Source organism: Haliotis rubra, unplaced genomic scaffold (assembly GCF_003918875.1).
Source record: "Haliotis rubra isolate DU_JTF1 unplaced genomic scaffold, ASM391887v1 Scf1254, whole genome shotgun sequence".
Classification (NCBI taxonomy): Eukaryota; Metazoa; Mollusca; class Gastropoda; order Lepetellida; family Haliotidae; genus Haliotis; species Haliotis rubra.
Window position 1 is genome coordinate 170,051 of NW_025765175.1, and position 24,097 is coordinate 194,147.

Here is a 24,097-nt window from a genome sequence, read left to right on the forward strand (position 1 = left end):
TAGGCGTGTCCTAACACAATACAATCTATCTATGGAATAATGGTCTGATGTGTATGCCAGTTTAGTGTCGTTCTTACTATCGTACATGTGTCCTAACACAATATATCTGTGTCGTCCTTACTGTTATAGGCGTGTCCTCACACAATACAATCTATCCGTGTCGTCCTTACTGTTATAGACGTGTCCTAACACAATACAATCTATCTATGAAATAATGGTCAGATGTGTATGCCAGTTTAGTGTCGTCCTTACTGTTGAAGGCGTGGTGTCCTAATACAATACAATCTATGTATGATATAATGGTCAGATGTGTATGCCAGTTTAGTGTCGTCCTTACTGTTGAAGGCGTGGTGTCCTAATACCATACAATCTATCTATGATATAATGGTCAGCTGTGTATGCCAGTTTAAGGTCGTCCTTACTGTTGAAGGCGTGGTGTCCTAATACAATACAATCTATCCGTGTCGTCCTTACTGTTATAGGCGTGTCCTAATACAATACAATCTATCTATGATATAATGGTCAGATGTGTATGCCTGTTTAGTGTCGTCCTTACTGTTGAAGGCGTGGTGTGCTAATACAATACAATCTATCTGTGTCGTCCTTACTGTTATAGGCGTGTCCTAATACAATACAATCTATCTTTGGAATAATGGTCAGATGTGTATGCCAGGTTAGTATCCTCCTTACTGTTGTAGGCGTGTCCTAACACAATACAATCTATCTATGAAATAATGGTCAGATGTGTTTGCCAGTTTAGTGTCGTCCTTACTGTTGAAGGCGTGGTGCCCTAATACAATACAATCTATCTATGGTATAATGGTCAGATGTGTATGCCTGTTTAGTGTCGCCCTTACTGTTGAAGGCGTGGTGTCCTAATACAATACAATCTATCTATGATATAATGGTCAGATGTGTATGCCAGTTTAGTGTCGTCCTTACTGTTGAAGGCGTGGTGTCCTAATACAATACAATCTATGTATGGTATAATGGTCAGATGTGTATGCCAGTTTAGTGTCGTCCTTACTGTTATAGGCGTGTCCTAATACAATACAATCTATCTATGGAATAATGGTCAGACGTGTATGCCAGTTTAGTGTCGTCCTTACTGTTATAGGCGTGTCCTAATACAATACAATATATCTGTGTCGTCCTTACTGTTATAGGCGTGTCCTGACACAATACAATCTATCTATGGAATAATGGTCAGATGTTTATGCCATTTGTTTATTGCACAGAGGTATTTGTTGTTTTCACACCTGGCGGCCTCATCCACTCCTGGCCCACCTGGCCTCATCCATTCATGTACAACTTGCTATTCTGTAACATGTGGTTGTTAATGTTAATCTGATAGTTGTCACAACAAACTGTACATATATGCTTTCCAACATTTGGCTGTAGTCACGTTCAGCTTGAACACGGTGTAAGAACGTGAACCTATACCCAAACTTCGCTCTATGCAGTACACAGATGTGTTATCCATAAGGTTGAAAGCTCTATCTTCTATCTTAGGATAGATTTAAAATGCAGTGCTACAGATAACTTTTTGGGTCATTGAGTTATGTACTCGCTTGTGTTGATCTCAATTGGGTATCCAAATTTTCCTTTCAGTGACAAAATAAATTGTACTCACGTCACACAAACTCAAATGGGTATTTTGCCATTTTCCATTAATGTTAAAAATATAATAAAGTTTATATGTTAGTGTTTGTTACTTATATTTTATCTGTATTATGAGAAAATGCAAGTTTTAAAGTACTTTTCCTGAAACAGAACCTCTCAGTATACCTCAGTTATTTTATCTATCCACCGGTACGCAAGCTAAGATTTGACAGTTTTGTGTGTACGTATGTAAAATCACATTTACTGAGTATTTGCAAAAATTCAAGCGTACTTGTACGCAACAGACTTTATAGGAATTGAGTTTTCACATAAATATTTGCGTAATTTACGCAGATACGCAGCTTATCTGTACCTCTGAAAATGTCATAGTTCGTGTTAAATCTTTACGGTGAAACACATGTAACAGTAAGTGGGTGGGTGGTTGAGTGGGTGGGTGAGTGAGTGAGTAGGTGGGTGGGTGAGGAGTTGGTGGGTGGGTGAGTGAGTGAGTGAGTGGGTGTTGTTTTGCGTGCATCATTGCATAGTTTTTGTACAAAAATACGCTATAGGAACGAACCGCCAGTATCAAAACATTTTCCCCACAAAAAATGTGGGAGCGGTTGGGTAGCCTAGTGGTTAAAGCGTCCACTCGTCACGCAGACCCGGTTCGAATCCCCAAATTGCTACAATTTGTGAAACCCATTGCTGGTATCCCCCGCTGTGATATTGCTGGAATATTGCTCAAAGTGGCGTAAAACCATTCACTTGCTCATTCATAAAATTGTTACCATACCAGGTAAGAGCGGTGGTTGAAAACAAGTGAGTGAGTGAGTTGAGGCAATCCAGTGATCAACAGCATGAGCATCGATCTGTGTCAACCACGCCATCGAGCCTGACCACTCGATCCCGTTAGTCGCCTCTTACGACAAGCATGGGTTACCGAAGGTTCATTCTAACCCGGACCTTCACGGGTGTTGAAAACAAGGGAACTAGTAGTTCACAATCATGTTTCGTAACATTTCATCTATACAATGATCATTTGTTTATGAATCAATATCAAATGGTTATAGTGGTCAGGTGTTCGATGAGGGTGTCGGTGTCTTGTCCCATCTGAAGCTTAAGTTAAATTGGTGCTCGTGGGAAGGATGCCTCCTTTTTGTTTAAATGTTAATATTAATGTGTCAAACTATCATCCCAAATTCGAAGATCGATGCTCATGATGTTGATCGCTGGATTGTCTAGTCAAGACTTAAACTTCCGGTACATCGAGGATCTAATATTGTTCAATTATCATCAAATAGCCAATTGCCTTCAATTGATTTACCCACCTGAACTTGAAATTAAGGAGACAAGTGAGACCGCCTCAACTGTTTCATATTTAGATCTATTCATAGATATTCAGAGAGACAATAAACTCTCCAAAAGGCTGTATGACAAAAAGGATGATTTCAACTGTCCAATAGTCAACTTCCCTTTAATGTTTGTTTATTTGGAAATTATGTACTCGGTATTCTCCACGTACGAAAATATTCCCAAAAGTTTTTATGACCCTAACGTTTTTCGCTCAAGATACTGAAATATTTTAAGAGACTTACATTGTCGATCAAACTCAATATATATTTTAGAAATATGTGTGTGATAATCGATCATGTCATTAACATCCCCCAAAAAATTGTGGTGGGTGGGGTGGGGAAGAGAGGTGCAGTGGGGATATAGCCTAATGGGTTCAATCGACCCCTCGTCATGTTGAAGTTCCGAGTTCGATTCCCCCAAATGGTTACAATAAGTGCAATTATTCCTAGTCACCCCTAATAATGTCGATCATAAATAAGTGTAAATAGTGAGTAGTGAGTGAGTGAGTTTAAATTTACACCGCTTGTAGCAATATTCCAACAATATCACTGCGGGGCATACAGAAATGGGCTTGACAATAGTAGTGAGTAGATATTGCTTTCGGTCGCATGAGAAATTTTGCACTATTCGCGGGTACAGAAACGAATGTGACCAGAACGTTTAGTTACACAAACGATTTGTGAAATTAATGTATGTGGACATGATTTACAATCAATATGAAGTGAGTGAGTGAGTGAGTTTAGTTTTACGTCGCACTCAGCAATATTCCAGCAATATGGCGGCGGAATCAATATGAAGACTGCAAATGTGTAAACCAGCAGTCAATAGCATGTGAAGTTTTCATGTTGAAGTCGGTCAAAGAAAATAACATGTGTTTATGAACCAATATCAAATAACTATTATACCTGGTGTTTAAAATAAGAAAAAAAAGGTAAGCGTATCCTGCTCCACCCACGGTATCCACTACAAACACACGGGAAGGCAAGTTAATTTCCCTCCTAAAAACATGCATAAGGTTAAGGTATAACTAAAGCTATGTACGACGTTACCGTCGGTGAGAATGACGTTGTTTGACGTTTGGTAGTGAACGCTGGGGACATCCATCAACTTGGAAATAATGTTACTATCCAAATAATATAGAAGATAACACAAACGCACATTTTTATTGAAAATATACATCCTTAAAATGGTATCACACTTTGTTCTATCACATACAAGAGTGTCTGGTTCATTGGACATTTATGGACCTGACAACGACGCCTCGCCCAGGGAAGGTGTGCGTATGTAGCAATGCTTCAGGAAGTTCTGGTAATTCCTTATTGTAATCAGGGAACAAACAAATCTGGTAATAATCAGTACCAAATACACTCTAATCTACGAATTCAACTGTGTTACAGGAAGCGCTGGACTAGATCTCTTCAAACATTTGCTGTTTTCTTCAATAATATGTGATATGTTATGCTTTATGTGAACAGTCAGTCATGTCCTTAAGAATGACCCGTGGAGATCCGGGTTAGAATTGGTCTTCAGTAACTAGGTTGCTGACTTGGTTGACACATGTCATCGTATCCCAATTGCGTAGATCGATGCTCATGCTGTTGATGACTGGATTGTCTTGTCCAGACTGAATTATTTACTGACCGCCATATAGCTGGAATATTGCTGAATGTGGCGTTCAACAACAAGCCAGCCGATCCTAAAAATATTTTGCTCTAGGAGACTATCCCGGTGATGAGCAGTCCAGTCATAAAAGGCCAGTAGCGTTTCTTCTATTATGTTGCCCTGTCATCTCTTATCTAAGGATCTTGTAATCATTACATCTAAAATCAGGTGACTTATCCATGTGAGGCCATGTCAGGTGTCTACAACTTTCAAAGTGATCAGGACATCGATCTTTTCCCCTAATCAAACGCTTTCTAATTGTTTGATCGACATTCTTAGAAGTTGGTGAGTTAAAAATGAAACATACAACTTTCTGGATGACTTCTTACATCCTCCACATTTAGCTTTATAACGGTGTAAGAATCTACATCGAAACGTCGGAAATGCAATAAACAAGAAGTTGTCATTCATAAAGTTGTATGTTTCATTTTTAATCAAACTCAACGGCACACATGACAGAAAGGCTCAGCAATGGACAGTTCTCTCTTTCATTTACAATTACAATAATTTAGAAATGTTTAGATTAAATGTAAATGACAACCTAAACATTTTAAACGTTAAATAACTATTGGCAAAATTTGGATTTACGATTTTCAGGTTAGAATTAATACAACTGTTCAAATCTCACAAGTGTACAATACTATGAGAAACTCTTGGAAATGCAAGCTGGTGACTAGTGAGAATCCTAGCTGCATCTGTAATCAAACTATGCCAGCGTGTCTTGCGAGGGCATAAAAAATTCCTTTGGTGTCCTGTAGTAGTCTCTCTGGGGTGTCATAAGCCTCGACAATCCCTTTGTTTAGCACCAATATTCTGCAAAATAATACCAAAATTGTAATCTTTGGACTTATCATGGGACTAAAAAATATTGGTCGTCAAAAACATTTAGTTGACATCAAATGAGGCAGGTCCAATTATTTCTCTGACAAAAAGTATGAATATATTTTCAAAAGGCTCACATACACATTTTTCCAAATCCTTTCATGTCAATGATTTTTGTAACACAAATCACATGTCCCAAACCAACCACAAACGTAATGACTGATTGAGCATTTAATGACAATTGTACGGGAAGTCGTACATAACTTGTCAGTTGGAAACAAGGTTAATATAAGGGTGCGTTGCAAACAGCCAATCGCTTGCAAGCGATTTCGAGCGATTCACGTAACAACAGAGCGTTAAATTTCAGTCGCTTGCAATCGCACCAATCGCTGGCTGAGGTCGCTTCGTTCTCAAACCAACATGGAAGCTGAGGGAAAGTTGAATTCGACCACTGAACAACAGATGTTTGACGGGATAAGATGGGAAATGGTTAAAAGCAACTTGCATCCCACCATCCTTTCAACATCTTCAATTTATTCATCATTACTCATCAGCGAGACCTGTGTATGTTCTTCAGTTGGCCCAGATCAAAAGGTAATCGCTCCGTCATTTTGGGATAGTGGGCAGGAACGAGATAAGAGATTAATTCGCCTACTCTAAGCGATTCGAGGCTTGCATTGCGCCCTAAGTTTGATTGACTAAATCATGCACACAATCACTAGTTTTTCACAATCCAGAGGATATACTTACTATGAATTCATGGGAGGTTATTTGATTGTGGTACTTCACAATACACATGATAAAGAATGTTTTCTCAAACCTGTATCAGATTCAGTGGTGGGTAATTTATTATGAATTTTGTTTAGAAAGTGGCCAAATGTAACAAATGATATATTTGGGATTACACGTCCTAAGTAAAGTACAGATTCTAGTGCTTTTGTTGGGTTGAGTCCTCCCGTAACCTCAGAGTCAGGCACCTAATCGCCAGCACACAACGTCAGCCGCCTAGCCAACTCAGCTGTAGGGTGTGGGCTCGAATCCCGGATGGGACTCAACCCCAAAGATGTCCGAGAAACTGTACTCCGAACCCATATCCTCAGAGTCAGGCACCTAATCGCCAGCAAAACAAAGTCAGCCGCCTAGCCCGCTCAGCTATAGATGTGGGCTCGAATCCACCTTTATAAAAGGACTCAACCCAATAAAAGTGCTAGAATTTGAACTTTACTGAGAAAGTGTAATCCCAAGTATAACACGTGTTACAGGTAGTTTGCTGCAATAATGCTGACCTGTCGTAGTCCATAACGGTGTTGAGTCTGTGGGCGATGGTCAGCACCGTGCAGTCCTTGAACTCTGACCTGATGGTCTGCTGGATCAGGTCATCGGTTTCCATGTCAACGGCTGCTGTAGCCTCGTCCAGTACCAAAATTTTGGATTTTCGTAGAAGAGTCCTTGCAAGGCAGAGAAGCTGTCTCTGCCCAATACTGGAATTGGAGACACAAAATCAAACACTTGCCATCTTGCCCACAAACTGAATACGTTTAGTCCAATGGCAGGCAATGGCAGGCAAAACAAGCTTCCATTTTCGGGCACATTTTGTGATGGGCGGGGGCTACCAGTAGGGTAGGACATGCCTACCCTTTTCTCGAACTCCTGATGTCATTGCTGATATTGAGTGATTCATTTATATAATTTCCCAGCTATTTTCCCTTTACGCCAAACGAGATGTTTCTGAGGATAGTCAATATAAAAATGATAATAAAATTAATACAGTTTATTTGTAGAGCGCTAGACTCCATGCACTAGTGCATGCTCAAAGCGTTACAAATTTGTTTAGCAGGAATATGCTTTCTTGAAGAGAAATGTTTTGAGGTTGGGCTTGAAAAAATCTAAGCAGGCGGCAGTCCTGAGTTGAACAGGAAGATCATTCCACAGTCGTGGGCCTACTGTACTGAAGGCATTGTAGCCATAGGTTTTAAATGTATACCGGGTACTGTTTCGCACTGACGTTCTATACCATATATACTTGAGTATGTGCAGTTTGTCATGAACTTGTTTGAGACTTGTTAGCGGCGGTGTTTAATATGTCCGTTCTTTTATGTCGGATTCAACGTCTGTTTTGCATGCATATGTTGCCGTGTTTGTTTTACGCCGCACTCAGCAATATTCCAGCTCTATGGCGGTGGTCTGTAAATAATCGATTCTGTGCCAGACAATCCAGTGATCAACATCATGAGCATCGTTCTACGCAATTGGGATACGATTACGTGTCAACCAGGTCAGCTAGCCTGACCACCCAATCACTTTAGTTACCTCTTACGTCATGCATGGGTTGGTGAAGACCAATTCTAACCTGATCTTCACCGGTCTCAAAATGTTGCAATTGTGCAAATGACTGAGAGGCTTCATCCTTACCATTTATGTCGTCTTTTATGACAACAAAGGCTGGTGGGCACTTATTCTGTGAGAATCCCCCGAGAATCAATCGAGAATCTCCTCAGGTACACACTGACTGTCTCGCTCATTATTGTATTGTTCGTACCTGAAGTTCTTGCCCCCCTCCTGGCATTTGTAGAGAAGCTGACCAGGTAGAGAACTGACCAGTGTGTGAAGATGGGCGTGTCTTAAGGCAGTCCATATCTCCTGGTCATCGTAAGCCTCGACTGGGTCAAGGTTCACGCGTAGTGTTTCCGAAAATAGCGTCGGATCCTGAAACGAAACGGAACAGTGATGTAAATGTCTATCTTTTGGAGGGTCTATGTGAAACCAATAACTAAACTGCTGTTGATCACAGGATTGTCTGGTCCAAACTCGAGTATTACACATGTTGCTGGAATATTGCTGACTGCGGCGTTAAACAACAAACTAAACATTGTTACATGCGCAAGTCTGATGGCTGTTAAAAATGAAACCAACAGGAAATGGTTAATCGGTTAATTTTTTTAACCGAGGAATATAGCTGTGCCTTCAGACCATAACAAAAAATATTATATCGACTGTTTTCACTATGGTGACGTTTAAATAACGTTTACAGTGTTTTGATGCAATCCAGTCTTGAAATGTATAATATCTTTTGTTGAGGAGTTCTTGTGTCGGGGAGGCAACTAAACTATTAGAAACAGAATTTAATAAGGTACATCCACGTGCTAATCATTCTACTGGTCACCTGTGGAATTATGGTCAACCTTGACCTGACCTCGGAGAGCCGGACATCGGCGATGTTTATGTCGTCAATGATGATGGCCCCCTCTACGGGATCGATGAGACGGAAAAGGGAGAGCATCATCGAAGATTTGCCTGCCCCTGTCCTACCCACAACTCCCACCTGTAAAATAATCCGTAAAATATAATGTCTCGGTCGGCATTGGAACCAATCTTCTTGGCACGATCAGCTAATGTCGGGTTCGTTGTGAGCCAAAAGAAAACATGGTACTCTAAACGAATGAAGATCTAGACACCATAATTGCTACACTGCATGCTCATCACGCATTGCCACTATAGGTAGACTGTGAAAAGCATATTATTACGGTTCCATCACCATTTCATTATGACCCTAACGACGAACGCCTCTGTGATCTAGTGGACAGTGTGGGAGATCGGCGTTTCTTGCAAAAAGACGTCAAGCGTTGGTGCGCGCCAGTATAGTGGATCTAAATGGGGTGTTCGTGTTAAAACTGCGATATTGTACCGCAATAGGCTAGGGTTATAAATTATTGGTACGGACTACACAGAAACACATACATGCTTGTGCGTCTCTGTAGAAGTCCCCATTTCACCCCACCTCGTCTTTCACGTGGGGCTGTTTGTTAGCCGTGTGGTTAAAGCGTTGGATTCCGGGTTCGATTCCGCATATGGGTACAATGTGTAAAAGACATTTCTGGTGTCCTCCGCCGTGTTAATGTTGGTATACTGCTAAAAGCGGCGTAAAGCTAAACTCACTCACTCATCTTCCACGTACCTTCTCTCCTGGTTTGACTAACAAATTTATGTCCTGCAGCGCTAGTTGTAATCCAGGGCGGTACCTCAGGGAAAAGTTCCGGTATCGGATAACTCCCTTATCCGGCCATGCTGGAGGGACGCTTTCAGCCCTGTCGAAGCAGTCTACCTGACAACAGGACATACCATAAAGAACGTTTCCCTTCGTATAGCAAAACCCCGTTCGTCCGGAAACCCTTCATTCCGGGCGACATTGATAAGTGTGTCTGTTTATATAGAACACCACACCGACCAGTGGTAATAGGTACATACATAGAACACCAAATCACCCAGTGGTAATAGGTACATACATAGAACACCACATCACACAGTGGTAATAGGTACGTATATATATATAGAACACCACATTACTCAGTGCTAATAGGTACGTATATAGAACACCAAATCACCCAGTGGTAATAGGTACATACATAGAACACCACATCACACAGTGGTAATAGGTACGTATATATATATATAGAACATCACATTACTCAGTGCTAATAGGTACGTATATAGAACACCACATTATTCAGTGTAAAAGGTACGTATATAGAACATCACATCACCCAGTGCTAATAGGTACATACATAGAACACCACATCACACAGTGGTAATAGGTACGTATATATATATATAGAACACCACATTACTCAGTGCTAATAGGTACGTATATAGAACACCAAATCACCCAGTGGTAATAGGTACATACATAGAACACCACATCACACAGTGGTAATAGGTACGTATATATATATATACATAGAACATCACATTACTCAGTGCTAATAGGTACGTATATAGAACACCACATTATTCAGTGTAAAAGGTACGTATATAGAACATCACATCACCCAGTGCTAATAGGTACGTATGTAGAACACCAAATTATTCAGTGTAAAAGGTACGTACATAGAACACCACATCACCCAGTGCTAATAGGTACGTATATAGGACACCACATCACACAGTGGTAATAGGTACGTACATAGAACACCACATTAATCAGTGCTGATAGGTACGTATATAGAACACCATATCACCCAGTGGTAATAGGTACGTACATAGAACACCACATTACTCAGTGGTAATAGGTTCGTATATAGAACACCACATCACACAGTGGTAATAGGTACGTACATAGAACACCAAATCACCCAGTGGTAATAGGTACGTGTATAGAAGATCACATTACTCAGTGCTGATAGGTACGCATATAGAACATCACATTAATCAGTGGTAATAGGTACGTATATAGAACACCACATTACTAAGTGGTAATAGGTACGTATATAGAACACCACATTACTCAGTGGTAATAGGTACATACATAGAACACCACATCACCCAGTGGTAATAGGTACGTGTATAGAACATCACATTACTCAGTGCTGATAGTAACGTACATAGAACACCACGTTACTCAGTGCTAATAGGTACGTATATAGAACATCACATCACCCAGTGCTAAAAGGTACGTACATAGAACAGCGCATTACTCAGTGCTAATAGGTACGTATATATATAGAACACCACATTAATCACTGCTAATAGGTACGTATATAAAACATCACATTAATCAGTGGTAATAGGTACGTATATAGAACACCACATCACCCAGTGGTAATAGGTACGTATATAGAACACCACATTAATCAGTGCTAATAGGTACGTATATAGAACATCACATTAATCAGTGCTAATAGGTACGTATATAGAACACCACATCACCCAGTGGTAATAGGTACGTATATAGAACACCACATCACCCAGTGGTAATAGGTACGTACATAGAACACCACATAACCCAGTGGTAATAGGTACGTATATAGAACACCACATCACCCAGTGGTAATAGGTACGTATATAGAAGACCACATCACCCAGTGGTAATAGGTACATACATAGAACACCACATTACTCAGTGGTAATAGGTACATGTATAGAACACCACATCACCCAGTGGTAATAGGTACGTACATAGAACACCACATCACCCAGTGGTAATAGGTACGTACATAGAACACCACATTACTCAGTGGTAATTGGTACATACATAGAACACCACATCACCCAGTGGTAATAGGTCCACATTAATGCATCAAACTCTATTCACTACATGGATAATGTGATACATCATTATTACACCAACAGTACACCAACCATCACGGAAACTTGTTAAAGCGTCATTGACCAGTGAAATTAAATTATTTAACATGAGAGTAGGATAAAGTTGTCTGCCGCTTTTAGCAATATTCCAGCAATATCACGGCGGGTGACACCAGACTGTTAATTGATAAGATACTTAAAAATTGATTATACACGGAAACACATGACTACTCGCTTGACTAACGTACCTCTGTTTCCATGGCAACGTATTCCATTATCTTTTCAACGGAGACACTCATGAGATCAAGTTTTGTGCTTCTAATGATAAACATCCGGAGATCATTGCTTGTCTGGAATATGAGAAAAATAGAACATATTCATAGTCTTAGCTTGTCAGTATAAAACCATAATTTTCACAAAATTTCATTTTAACTTCCCGATTTTGAATAACCTCGCGCCATGTCTATAGTTTCACAACAGCCATGTGCTCCGTAGTTCATGACATCGCTCCATCTTTCCATAATTTCATCACATCGCTCCATCTCTCCATAATTTCATGACATCGCTCCATCTTTCCATAATTTCATCACATCGCTCCATCTTTCCATAATTTCATCACATCGCTCCATCTCTCCATAATTTCATCACATCACTCCATCTCTCCATAATTTCATCACATCGCTCCATCTTTCCATAATTTCATCACATCGCTCCATCTCTCCATAATTTCATCACATCGCTCCATCTTTCCATAATTTCATCACATCGCTCCATCTCTCCATAATTTCATCACATCGCTCCATCTTGACAAAGTTCATCACATCGCTCCATCTTGACAAAATTACATCACATCGCTCCATTTTGACAAAATTTCATCCCATCCCATCAACAGTCTGCAGTGTCATCAAAGAGCGCAACATCCCACCATGTTTCCTTTACATCTCTCCATATTTCCATTACATCTCTCAATCATTTCATCCAATCACAACACAATTTATATCGCATCGCTTCAATGCTCAAGGATCGTAATATATCATTGCATCATATCGCATCTTTGAGTATGTTTGTGAATGCGAAATGGCACACTTTGCCTAAGTACCTAAGTAAAACTCGTTATATAATAAGTCAAGTTGGACCTGAGGGTCATATAGAATAATGGACTTTAGATGAACGTTATTCTCTCACCTCATATGCAAAGGACAAAGCAAGCCCCATCACGCCACTGCTGACAGCATCCCCTTCCAGGAAGATCAACAGCGCTGTGGATGCAAGGATCACGTGGCAAGCGAAGCTAAGGCGCATGCTCAGCCATCTGCAATGAACAACGCAGTCATCAAATACGATGGTTGGTATACGAACTCAAACCTCTGCCGTATGCACCATGTCCTGTCCGTTAACGCTAAGTAACTCTAGATAGATTACACAATGTCTGATGTCTGATTCGTCGAGACTTTCAGAGATCTACATACTTTCATGATTTTAGGTAAACACAGACCCAACTTGCACTTTCAACAAAATTGGCATTGTTTCTCCCACTAATCGCACTTCCTACAAAAGTTAAGTCTGCATACATATGAGTGAGTGAGTGAGTTTAGTTTTACCATTCAGCAGTATTCCAGCTATATGGCGGCGGTCTGTAAATAATCGAGTCTGGACCAGACAATCCAGTGATAAACATCATGAGCATCAATCTACGCAACTGGGATACGATGACATGTGTCAACCAAGTCAGCGAACCTGACACCGGATCCCGTTTGTCGCCTCTTACGACAAGCATGGTATTCTGAAGATCAATTCTAACCTGGATCTTCACGGGTTCACACGCAGGGGAATATAGCATGGTCATAGTATAAAGATACATCATCTGCTCTGATTAATTAGGTTTTTCAAATTAAAAAACCCAATACGGCTGCCTGCTCATTACACATACACACACGCGCGCACGCACACACGCACATCCCATTAGTCGCCTCTTACGACAAGCATGGGTTACTGAAGATCAATTCTGACCCGGATCTCCACGGGTCCTTCATACATGGATACGATATAAGAATGTACTACCTGTTTGATATAAAGTTGTAGTAGTTAAACTTCATGTGCGTCTCAGCCAGTCGGACAAAGCGAGTTGCAAATCTCTCCTGATCATTGAAGGCCCTGATCAGCTCTACTCCCCTGAGAAGTCTCGCTGAAGTAGCTCAACACACTGGATAGCGACTTCACGTAGGCTCGCTTCAGCTGACGTGACGTACTGATGAAATATCTCTAACAAACAAGATATTTCACATAATTGATTCCGAAAGATGGAAAATCTTAAATATTATTTTGTGTTTTTGGCTAATATGTGTAATACACATAACGCATGATCATTTCTGTTTATGAATATGTATTAATATAATTAATATAATTGGAACCAACGGCGGCAACGTGAAACAGATATGACGTCATTCTGGAATGAATTGACGTTCCATGTCACGTCACATGTTACCGTTATGTCCAACTCATTTGGTTCAGCAGAGTGTGCAAAAAGTTTCATTAAACGGAAGCCAGTATCATAAACATCGAGCACAATTAAAGTTGTATGAAATATGACTTTGATCTCTCTGCATCTCTCTCTTTGCCTCATTTTCTCTGTCTTCTCCCTCTGCCTGCCTCTGTGTCTGTCTCTCCCTCTCTTTCTCTCTGTCTGTCTTCCTCTCTATCTTTCTCTCTGAGTGTGTCTGTTTCCTCTCTCTTTCTCTCCTGTCTTTCTCTCTCTCTCTCCCCCCCTCTATCTGTCTCTCATTCCCTCTGTCTCGCTTTCTCTCTGTGTGTCTGTTTTCCCCTCTATGTATGTCTTTCTCCCCTCTTTCTCTCTGTGTCTGTCTCTGTTTCCATCTCTCTTTCTATCCCTCTGTCTTTCTCTCGCTCCCTCTCTGTCTGTATCTGTTTCCCCCTCTCTCGCTGCCTCCCTCTTTTTCTCTGTGTGTGTCTGTCTCTGTTCCCTCTCTGTTTCTCTCCTTTTGTCTTTCTCTGTGTCTGTGTCCCTATCTCTCTTTTTATCTGTCTGTCTGTTTCCATCCCTCTGTCTCTCTCTCTCTCCCTCTCTGTCTGTCTGTTTCCCTCTCTCTCTTTCTCTGTCTGTCTCCCTCTCTTTCTCTCTGTCTGTTTTCCTCTCTCTCTCTCTGTCTCCCTCTCTGTGTCTGTCTCTGTTTCCATCTCTTTCTCTCCCTCTGTCTTTCTCTTTCCCTCCCTGTCTGTCTGTTTCCCCCTCTCTCTCTTTCTTTCTGTCTCCCTCTCTTTCTCTCTCTGTATCTGTCTGTTTCCCTCCCTTTGTCTTTCTCTCTCTCCTCTCTGTCTGTTTCCCTATCTCTCTTTTTATCTGTCCGTCTGTTTCCATCCCTCTGTCTTTCTCTCTCCCTCACTGTCTGTCTGTTTCCCTCTCTTTCCCTCCTGTCTTTCTCTGTTTCTCTTTCTCTCTGTGTATCTGTTTCCCTATATCTCTCTCTATCTGTCTGTCTGTTTCCCTCCCTCTGTCTTTCTCTCCCCTCTCCCTGTTTCCCTCTCTCTGTCCTCTCTCTCTCTCTTTCTCTCTCTGTGTCTGTTTCCCTATCTCTCTCTTTCTCTGTCTCTGTTTTCCTCTCTCTGTCCTCTCTCTCTTTCTCTCTGTGTGTCTGTTTCCCTATCTCTCTCTTTCTCTGTCTGTCTCTGTTTCCCCCCCTCTGTCTTTCTGTCTCTCTCTCGCGCATGATATCATATTCGTATGTGGAGTCAAACGTAATTGTTGATAAAGTGACACAAATAAAGGTCACAATTTAGACCTGTATAACAGGTTTGTGGAGTAAACTGCGGTAACGACAAAGTCTCAGAGATGCATTCCAGGTGAAACATACATTTATACCTACCTGTACCACAATACAGCAATATATCAACGGAATGAGCAGGACCACAACTCCAGGGGCACTATAAAACACTATACACATAGAGCACAAAGTCTGAAAGCACGAATCCATCCAAATCTCAAAGGTGAAGGGGAGTTCCTTATCGATGGTATTTATGTCTTGTGAAAACCGATTGGTTATTCTTCCTAAAGGAGTTGTGTCGAAGAATTTAATTGGTGACTTCAACACCGTTTCCACCAATTTTGAATGTAGCTTTCTTGAAGCCGACACTGTAAAGTCCTTGAGAACAAGACTGTAGAAGAGGACAAGCACAGCTGCAAATGCAACAGTTTGTAATTAATAGTGAAGTAAAGATGACTTATGATTCATTTGGAAGAAATAGTAAATGTTGATATACATCATACAATTGGTTGATTTGTTGTTTAACGCCGCACTCAGCAATATTCCAGCTATATGGCGGCGGTCTGTAAATAATCGAGTCTGGACCAGACAATCCAGTGATCTACATCATCACTGGGATACGATAACATGTGTCAACCAAGTCAGCAAGCCTGACCACACGATCCTATTGGTCACCTCTTACGATAAGCATGGATGAGTGAAGACCAATTCCAACACGGATCTTCACGGGGGCATCATACAAAAACGTGTATGCTATTTTATGGAATTCAGCTTTGAACAGTATTTAATCGTGACATGTTGAATCTATTTCCAAATTTGACGAAAATTGTGTGAGAGGATATAACTCGCTATTTTGACTTGGACTGCATGTCCCAGTGTCATTTTTCAGATGCACTCTTCTCTCGTCTTTGGCCCATTTCTGGTGTCCCCCGCCGCGATATTGCTGGAATATTGCTAAAAAGCGGCGTAAAACCATACTCACTCACTCACTCACTCTCTCTCGTATTTGATGTGTCTGTGAACATAGATGTGTAGATGTGTAGGTGTGCGATATGTCTCTCTCTCTCTCACACTCTGTGTCTCTCTGTGTGTGTGTGTGTGTGTGTGTGTGTGTGTGTGTGTGTGTGTGTGTGTGTGTGTGTGTGTGTGTGTGTGTGTGTGTGTGTGTGTGTGTGTGTGTGTGTCCGGAGTATGTAGGTGGACCATTCCAACTTATTCACGCACATGCTTTCATTTCACTGTGTATCACAATCTGGATGACACCAGTTTTTTTGCGAAGATGTGGCACTCAACACAAGCACCTTCAAAGGCAAGTCAAATGTTTACGTGAAAATACACAGGTGTCAAAATAGGAAACTGGAACAGCACACATCATTTTTGTCACTGATTGGTCTCCATGTTGATTGTACATAACTAAAGATCTACTGAAAAGAATGAACAAGTGCTGACCTTGCAGTATGCCTAGCGCAAAGTAGATGGCTATGTACCAGGCGTTGGACGGCTGATGCCCCTGTGTCGGGTGTATGGTTGAGTTATGGTGTTCACCTGAGTAGTGGCTACCCGTACCCTCCGCCCAAACACTCAGCCAGATGTTGGCCAAAGTTACTGTGACGTAATACAAGAAGTAGCTCCCGCCTATCAGCAACCAATGGGTGGAACCAAAGGCGTCCAGGAACTTGGAGAATACGTTCATCCTCATCTGGAAGTAGCACTCGCCAGTGACATACATTTCACCACGGTTATCCAGGGTGTAAAAGCATATGTGATTATCTATTTAACAACTAAGACATAGTTATAACTATAATAAAGAACCTTTGAAGAGTGAGTGATATCAATTATCAGTTGTAAACTTTCAAATATTTAGAATTGGGCACATGAAGGACAATTTTCACATTATTAATGTAAAAATTTCAGGACATCGTTTATGTGATTAGGCGATTGATCAATCGGGAGAATGTGCAGGAATTTTTTCAGTGTGTTGTACTTGACAGTGAAGGACATGGGAGATGGGGGAGAAAAGGTGACCTGTGTGTTGTATTTGACAATGTAGGAGATGAGACAGACGCGGAAGAGAACAGAACAGGTGTTCAATGTGTAACAGTTGTATTTGACATTGAAGGATGCAGAATATGGGACAGAACGGATGTTTAATGTGTTGCATTTGACAGTCAAGGATGCGGAAGATGGGATAGAACAGGTGTTCAATGTGTTGCATTTGACAGTGAAGGATGCGGAAGATGGGACAGAACGGATGTTTATTGTGTTGTATTTGACAGTGAAGGACGAAGAAGATGGGACAGAACAGGTGTTCAATGGTTTGTATTTGACAGTGAAGGACGAGGAAGATGGGACAGAACGGATGTTTAGTGTGTTTTATTTGACAGTGGCGGACATGGGTGATGGGAGGAAAGGTGGTTAATGTGTTGTATTTTACAGTGAAGGACGTGGGAGATGGGACAGAACAGGTGTTCAATGTAATATATTGACAGTGAAGGACGTGGGTGATGGGACAGAACAGGTGTTCAGTGTGTTATATTTGACAGTGAAGGACGAGGAAGATGGGACAGAACAGGTGTTTAATGTGTTGTATTTGACAGTAAAGGAATGAAGGATGATGAACATACGTGAGCTACTCACTCCTCCCAACCCAACGCTGAAGGACGAGGAAGATGGGACCTCGATCAGCTTGCTACCAGCTCCTTCTGTTCAGAGTTAGTTTTGTTGGAAGCAAGAACACTGAAACCAATAGTATTGGATCTTTTTACTCCCTTGAATGCTACCTTTTTATGCGAATTGTTTTGACAATTGCATACATATGCCCTTTTCGCAAAAGCCTGTCGAATCAATGTCGTTGTCCATTTAAGTTTATACCCAATGGGGTCTGTATATATCGAGTATGGTTATTCTCTGCCGTCAATATGCTAGATTTGCCTTGCCTTCGGTAAAATGTGTCCGGTTGATTGCTCTCTTATGTCTTATATGTATTTGATTTAATGCAACATGGCAAGATCAGGCAACGACATGCATGACTATTTGACAAGAAAACCCACATCATTATGTTACATCAGATAGCCAAAGAACTTTGTGTAATTTACCTATGAAACATACATTTTACCCTAGGTCAGCTTTTATCACATGTATTTGCTTACTTGATATACAATGTTCAGTAAATAATTCTAGTTCAGTCCTTCCCCCAAACATTATTAATTGCATATGTAAGCAAGTGAGATGTATTTATAGTTACCGCTTCTCATCTGTCGGCTTATTTTCAGTGTCCCACGATTTTGGATCTGAAATTATATATTTACTAGATGATATTCAAACGTATGAAATGAACCTCGACACAGGAATATAATTAACTAACTTCAGTTTCAACAACCCCGTGAGATACAAAGGACAGTGTTTAATGGTACCATCGCAATTATAACCATTTCTCTCTTTTCTCCACAGAGAAAAAAATATGAATCATAGTATTGTATCCCTGTATGCATATTCTCAATCAAATGGTTCGAGGGAAATACTTTTAAATACATTTAGTAAAGAGATGCAATACTTTTCAGACATCCAACTATCGTTACAACCACTGAAAATTAAACGTTAACCTTACTGATTACGAGGAAGAATAACAAAGGATAACACCATTATCAAACAAGTGATGTTATTATAACCTACACGGAAACGTCGCTCTCACTGTAATAAATAGTTGTTCATCCATACATTGCTTGTGACTTGCTTGATAACAGTGTCTGAACCTACACGGAAACGTCGCTCTCACTGTAATAAATAGTTGTTCATCCATACTATTGCTTTGTGACTACACGGAAACGTTGCTCTAACTGTAATAAATAGTGTCTGAACCTACTTGATAACGGTCTGAACGTCGCTCTCACTGTAATAAAAAGAAGCCGTTCATCTATATATTGTTATCTTTCCTTACTGCTCCAACTTCCAAATGCCTCTCAAAGAGGTGAACCTTACTTTGATCCTAGTCATCGGAACTGGTTGTTTCTTACCAATATCTGCGACAGGTGAGGAGGACACCACCTGCTTCAGGACACTGTTTCTGGACATGAGTTCCTCATAGGATCCCCGCTCCTGGACACACTTGTTGCTGATGACCAGGATCGTGTCCACTCTGGACAGCACAGACACGTTGTGGGTCACCAGGACACGTGTCTGAAGCATGGTGTTGGGTTACCATGTTGATTTATATGTACATATAGAGATATACACACATTAAGGTGTTCCAATAACACCTTAAGCATGACATCTGGTTAACAATATGATGCCGTTTTACCAAAAGATCAATTATATTTGTTTGATTGTTTGTTTTTACCCCCGCGCTCAGCAATATTCCAGCTATATGGAGGCGGTCTGTAAATATTAACATCATGAGCATCGATCTACTCAGTTGAGATTCGACAACATGTGTCAACCAAGCCAGCGAGCCTGACCACCCGGTCCCGTTAGTTGTCTTTTACGACAAGCATGGGTTGCTGAGGATCAATTCTAACCCGGATCTTCACGGGTTATCTCTGGTGTCAGAAACACATGTCTGATATAGGACATCGAGGTGATAATGATTGCTGCTGATCAGAAGAGCTCCTCTCCAATATGTGGACAAGGAGGTATGACTGATGAAGGGGCGTAGCGGTCCCCAAAAAGGTACCCGTGAAGATCTTTGCTGTGCCTTGAGAGTGGCAAATTCCCACTTACTTTGTCACTTAGTCGTCCTTTGTTACTAATGACATTGTCAAAGATGTGTTTTCCAACATGGCTGTCCACAGCACTGAGAGGATCATCAAAGAGATAGATGTCAGCATCGTTGTAGACAGCTCTGGCTAGAGACACTCTCTGCTTCTGTCCTCCACTCAAGTTGATGCCCTGATGACAAGATACACGTAGGAAGCAATTTAAAGCATTATCATGACGTACGCGTTACTGTTCTTGCAGTACATTCTGAGCCTATTGCAAACAAACTGATTCCATTCCATTCAATTCTCAGTTAATAATCTGACATAACGACATTTTCACGAAAAACCCAGGCCAAACCTGAAAATGAAGTTTTGTGTTGGAATAGGTTTTACGCGTTTCGGAAAATAGCACATTTATTCAACATAAAATCAAAAATAAAAATGCTTTCGACATTGCCAGAATGTACCATCGTTGATGGTTGATACAGATATAATTTTGTAAATATACGGACACTGTCTTTCAGTGAATGTGCCCACTCCATGCACATAGTGTCATGTGAATCAATCTGTATCAGTCGATTTCGGGGACCTGGACTGGACAAATAGCTGAAACGTTGAAAAGTCATGGCGGAAAAAGGCCGGGTTCGATTCTTTAAAAGAGAATGAGTGAGTTGGATTTTACACCGCTTTTAGTAACATTCCAGCAATATCACGACGGGGGACACCAGAAATGGTCTCCACACATTGGATCCATCAGGGGAATCAAACCCGGGCCCTCGGCGTGACGAGCAAACGCTTTATACATTAGGCTACCCCGCCGTCCCTCATCAAAGAACACTATTTAGAGACTAGTATCTTTGTATCCCCTCCGTGTTTGGACTGGTATTATAAAAACAGCAGGATTAATCCATAATCATTCTTTTAAAATGTCACTATGAGATGTGTAAGATGCAAATGACAGCACATGAATATTCCTTATTCTTCGTACCTTCTCTCCGATTTCTGTCTGATCCCCTCCAGGGAGTAATTCAAGATCAGGTCCAAGTGCGCATGCGTCCAGAACAGCGTAATAACGTTTTTTGTCGAAGGGGGCTCCGAACAGGATGTTCTGCTGCAAGGTGTCGTTCTGAATCCAGGCTTGTTGGGGGACATACGCAATACTGCCCTACATTATAACATTATATACTCTTATTACACAACAAATTGGGAACAGGTTATATTTCCATCTGAGACAACAAACTAGTGACCATAAAGTTGAATCAGAAAACACTGTTCTTGTAGAATATTAGGATATATTTAGCAATATTATGTCTAGTATTTCCAAATCCTCAAGCCAAGAATTTCAGTATCATTTCAACGGTAATTATGGTTGAATTACACAGAGACCGGCGGAATAGATCAATAGTATTCAAAGTTTCAGTTTCCCATCAACGACCTTCATCATACCGTATAATCACGTTGATCGAAGTCCCATCGAGCATGCTAATAACAGCTGGATAAGAGATATGAAACACTATTTGTGATAATTATTCTCATGTGATCATGACATCACATCGTCTTGAGTTGTATATGCAATTCAAGTCAAAGGGAATCCCCATACAACTCATGGCGTGAGTGAGTTTAATTGTACGCCGCTTTTAGCAATATTCCAGCATTATCAGGGCGGGGGACACCAGAAATAGGCCTCACACATTGTACTCATGTGGGGAATCGAATCCAGTTCTTCGGCGTGACGAGCGAACGCTTGATCCACTAAACTACCCCACCGCCCCCTCAAGGCAATGTGATATCATGATCACATTAGAATAATTATCAGTACTAGTGTTTCATATCTGATATCCAGTAGTTATGAGGATCGGAAATTCCGGAATCACATTAAATTTATTACCAATAATTAAAATTAGATGCTACTTCACAGTAACTGCATGGTAACCACGGACATAAAAGACGTACCTGCACGTCTGTAGTGCCTTCAATGACGACCATTTCCCTGAGAATGGCGTTTATCAGCGACGACTTCCCCTCCCCAACCTGTCCAACAACCGCCACGAGGCCTCCTCTCGACACACACACTGAAATGCTGACGTCATCAGAAAATTAGCATATAGTCGTATTTTGACATTGTCTTTTTACGGCTAGCAGGTTCTTTATTGTTATTCTTCAATTTTGTATTAACCACAGATGCCCTATTCACTAAAACACGGAGAAAGTTGGCTTTAAAAGGCATTTAAGCATCATTTAAGTAACATTCTCGCGTGAGAGTTTGTTATGTGAAGATAACACGAGCTTAACCAAACAAATCAAGAATAATATCTAAATATGCAAATAGAACATCATAGGTTTCTGCAACGTACAAGGGAAGCAACTCTGAAAACAAATGTCTCTTTGGACAATCTTACTACATTTGACACCTAGCAAGAAATCAAAATAGGTAACGATTATATTTTCATTTATTTTTTATCAGGTAATCACTACCAGTAGGACAAAACTTTGTTCGACTTTTAAAGTGATTCAAATACTGAAATGATAATAATATATGATAAACACAGAAGTACATTATTTCTATTACTATTATATATTTATGGCAAAGGATGTACATACTCTTTTAAGACTGGTGGTATTGCTTTGTCCCATGAAAATGTCCCTCCTTTTATTTGAATGGCAAAATCTGAAAAGAAAATGATTTGATTTCTCCGTCGTTGAAAATTAGAATTGAAGGTGAGTAAAAGAGTTAAAGCTTCTTTGGACAGCACTTGAATTATATATTTGTTTTTGCTATACCTCCACAACATGATTCTGGCACACCTCAGAGGCACAGAACTCTACAGAGATCACTCAGCCTCAGATGCCAAGGCCGTTCATCTTTGATACAGTCACCCAAATCCACTGTTTACAGTTCGTTTAAATCTGTTTTAAAAACAAAGCAATGCCTTCACGATATTAATTTAACAATAGTCTTCTCTTCATTATCCAGAATTAGATGCAGACATTATGATATTCCAAGAGAAAAAACATTGCGAAAATTGTGTACATTTAATGTAATTGAAGATGAGTTCCACTTTTTGCTGGTATGTCCTTACTACACTTAGTTAAGGACAACATATCTATTGCAATATTACCGTTCATATCCTACTTCGTGTAAAATTAATTTGTTAGTTAACTCTAATAATATAACTTATATTCCCAAACTTAGTATGTATATCCACCATGCTTTTGTACAAAACAACGTCTGCAATGCCATTATTGCTAGCTGACTTTGTACTGTAGGACTTTGGCCTATTCAGTACTGTAGTAAAAGAGATTTGACAAAGCCATTCGTTACTCGAGTCTACACCATCAAACCGGTTTCGTGATTAAATCGCTGTACCACCTACCACCAGTATTCAAATATTCTGAACAGTCATACAACACACACTTCCACAGTACCGATGTACAGTGCCAGATCTTGAAGATGTAGCAGGACAGAAGGTCATCCAACAGATGACATCCTTACTTTATCAGCCTGTTGACGAGGGTTAACCTCTTCAGTCACGTGGACAATCATCCAACCTCGAGCCAGGAGATTCGTGATTCGAATTCCATCACGGGGACAAGGAGCTTTCATGGCCGCTACACTGGTGCCCTAACGTTGGACTGAGCACGTTCATGGTATATTTGAGCAAATATGTCTCAGTACCAAACTATACGATGCGACCAGGGGCTTTATGCTGACGGAGTTTGTTGTAGGGCGTGGAATCATCCCACATATTACATCCTTACACTGTTACCAAGTTCATGGGGTTAACCGCTTTGATTACGGGAACAAGGTATCCGACTTCGGATCAGAAGGTCCGTTGTTCGAATCCCAGCACAGGATCCGAAAATTTTACGGCCGCTGCAATGCTTTCTGTTCACAGGGGAGTATGTAGCAGGGTGTGGAGTCATTCCACAGATTACATCCTTACACTGTCACCTTGCTGACGGGGTTAACCTCTTTCGTCATGTGGACAAGGTATCTGACAGCGGATCAGGCTCGTGTTTCGAATTCCATGACGGGACATGTAATGGCTGCTAGGAAGGACATCTTAGTTTAGTGACAATCATGCCCTCATCATAATTCCAACG

At 40.7% G+C, this 24,097-nt stretch overlaps 1 protein-coding gene across 1 annotated transcript in view; it reads right to left on the bottom strand.

The window, feature by feature from the left end:
* Window positions 1–5,170: 5,170 nt before the first annotated feature.
* Window positions 5,171–24,097, bottom strand: part of LOC124266412 (ATP-binding cassette sub-family C member 3-like) — a 29,969-nt gene continuing 11,042 nt past the window's right edge. The window contains exons 10-25 of the mRNA XM_046701218.1: window positions 22,595–22,661; window positions 21,947–22,073; window positions 20,982–21,158; window positions 20,016–20,183; window positions 19,313–19,475; window positions 18,544–18,589; window positions 17,993–18,035; window positions 16,749–16,998; window positions 13,582–13,705; window positions 12,706–12,832; window positions 11,769–11,870; window positions 9,395–9,541; window positions 8,603–8,761; window positions 7,979–8,145; window positions 6,726–6,920; window positions 5,171–5,430 (exon numbers count right to left, since the gene is read on the bottom strand). Of these exons, the coding sequence (XP_046557174.1) occupies window positions 5,319–5,430; window positions 6,726–6,920; window positions 7,979–8,145; window positions 8,603–8,761; window positions 9,395–9,541; window positions 11,769–11,870; window positions 12,706–12,832; window positions 13,582–13,705; window positions 16,749–16,998; window positions 17,993–18,035; window positions 18,544–18,589; window positions 19,313–19,475; window positions 20,016–20,183; window positions 20,982–21,158; window positions 21,947–22,073; window positions 22,595–22,661 (2,174 nt within the window). The 3' untranslated portion in view covers window positions 5,171–5,318. The remainder of the gene's footprint in view (window positions 5,431–6,725; window positions 6,921–7,978; window positions 8,146–8,602; window positions 8,762–9,394; window positions 9,542–11,768; window positions 11,871–12,705; window positions 12,833–13,581; window positions 13,706–16,748; window positions 16,999–17,992; window positions 18,036–18,543; window positions 18,590–19,312; window positions 19,476–20,015; window positions 20,184–20,981; window positions 21,159–21,946; window positions 22,074–22,594; window positions 22,662–24,097) is intronic.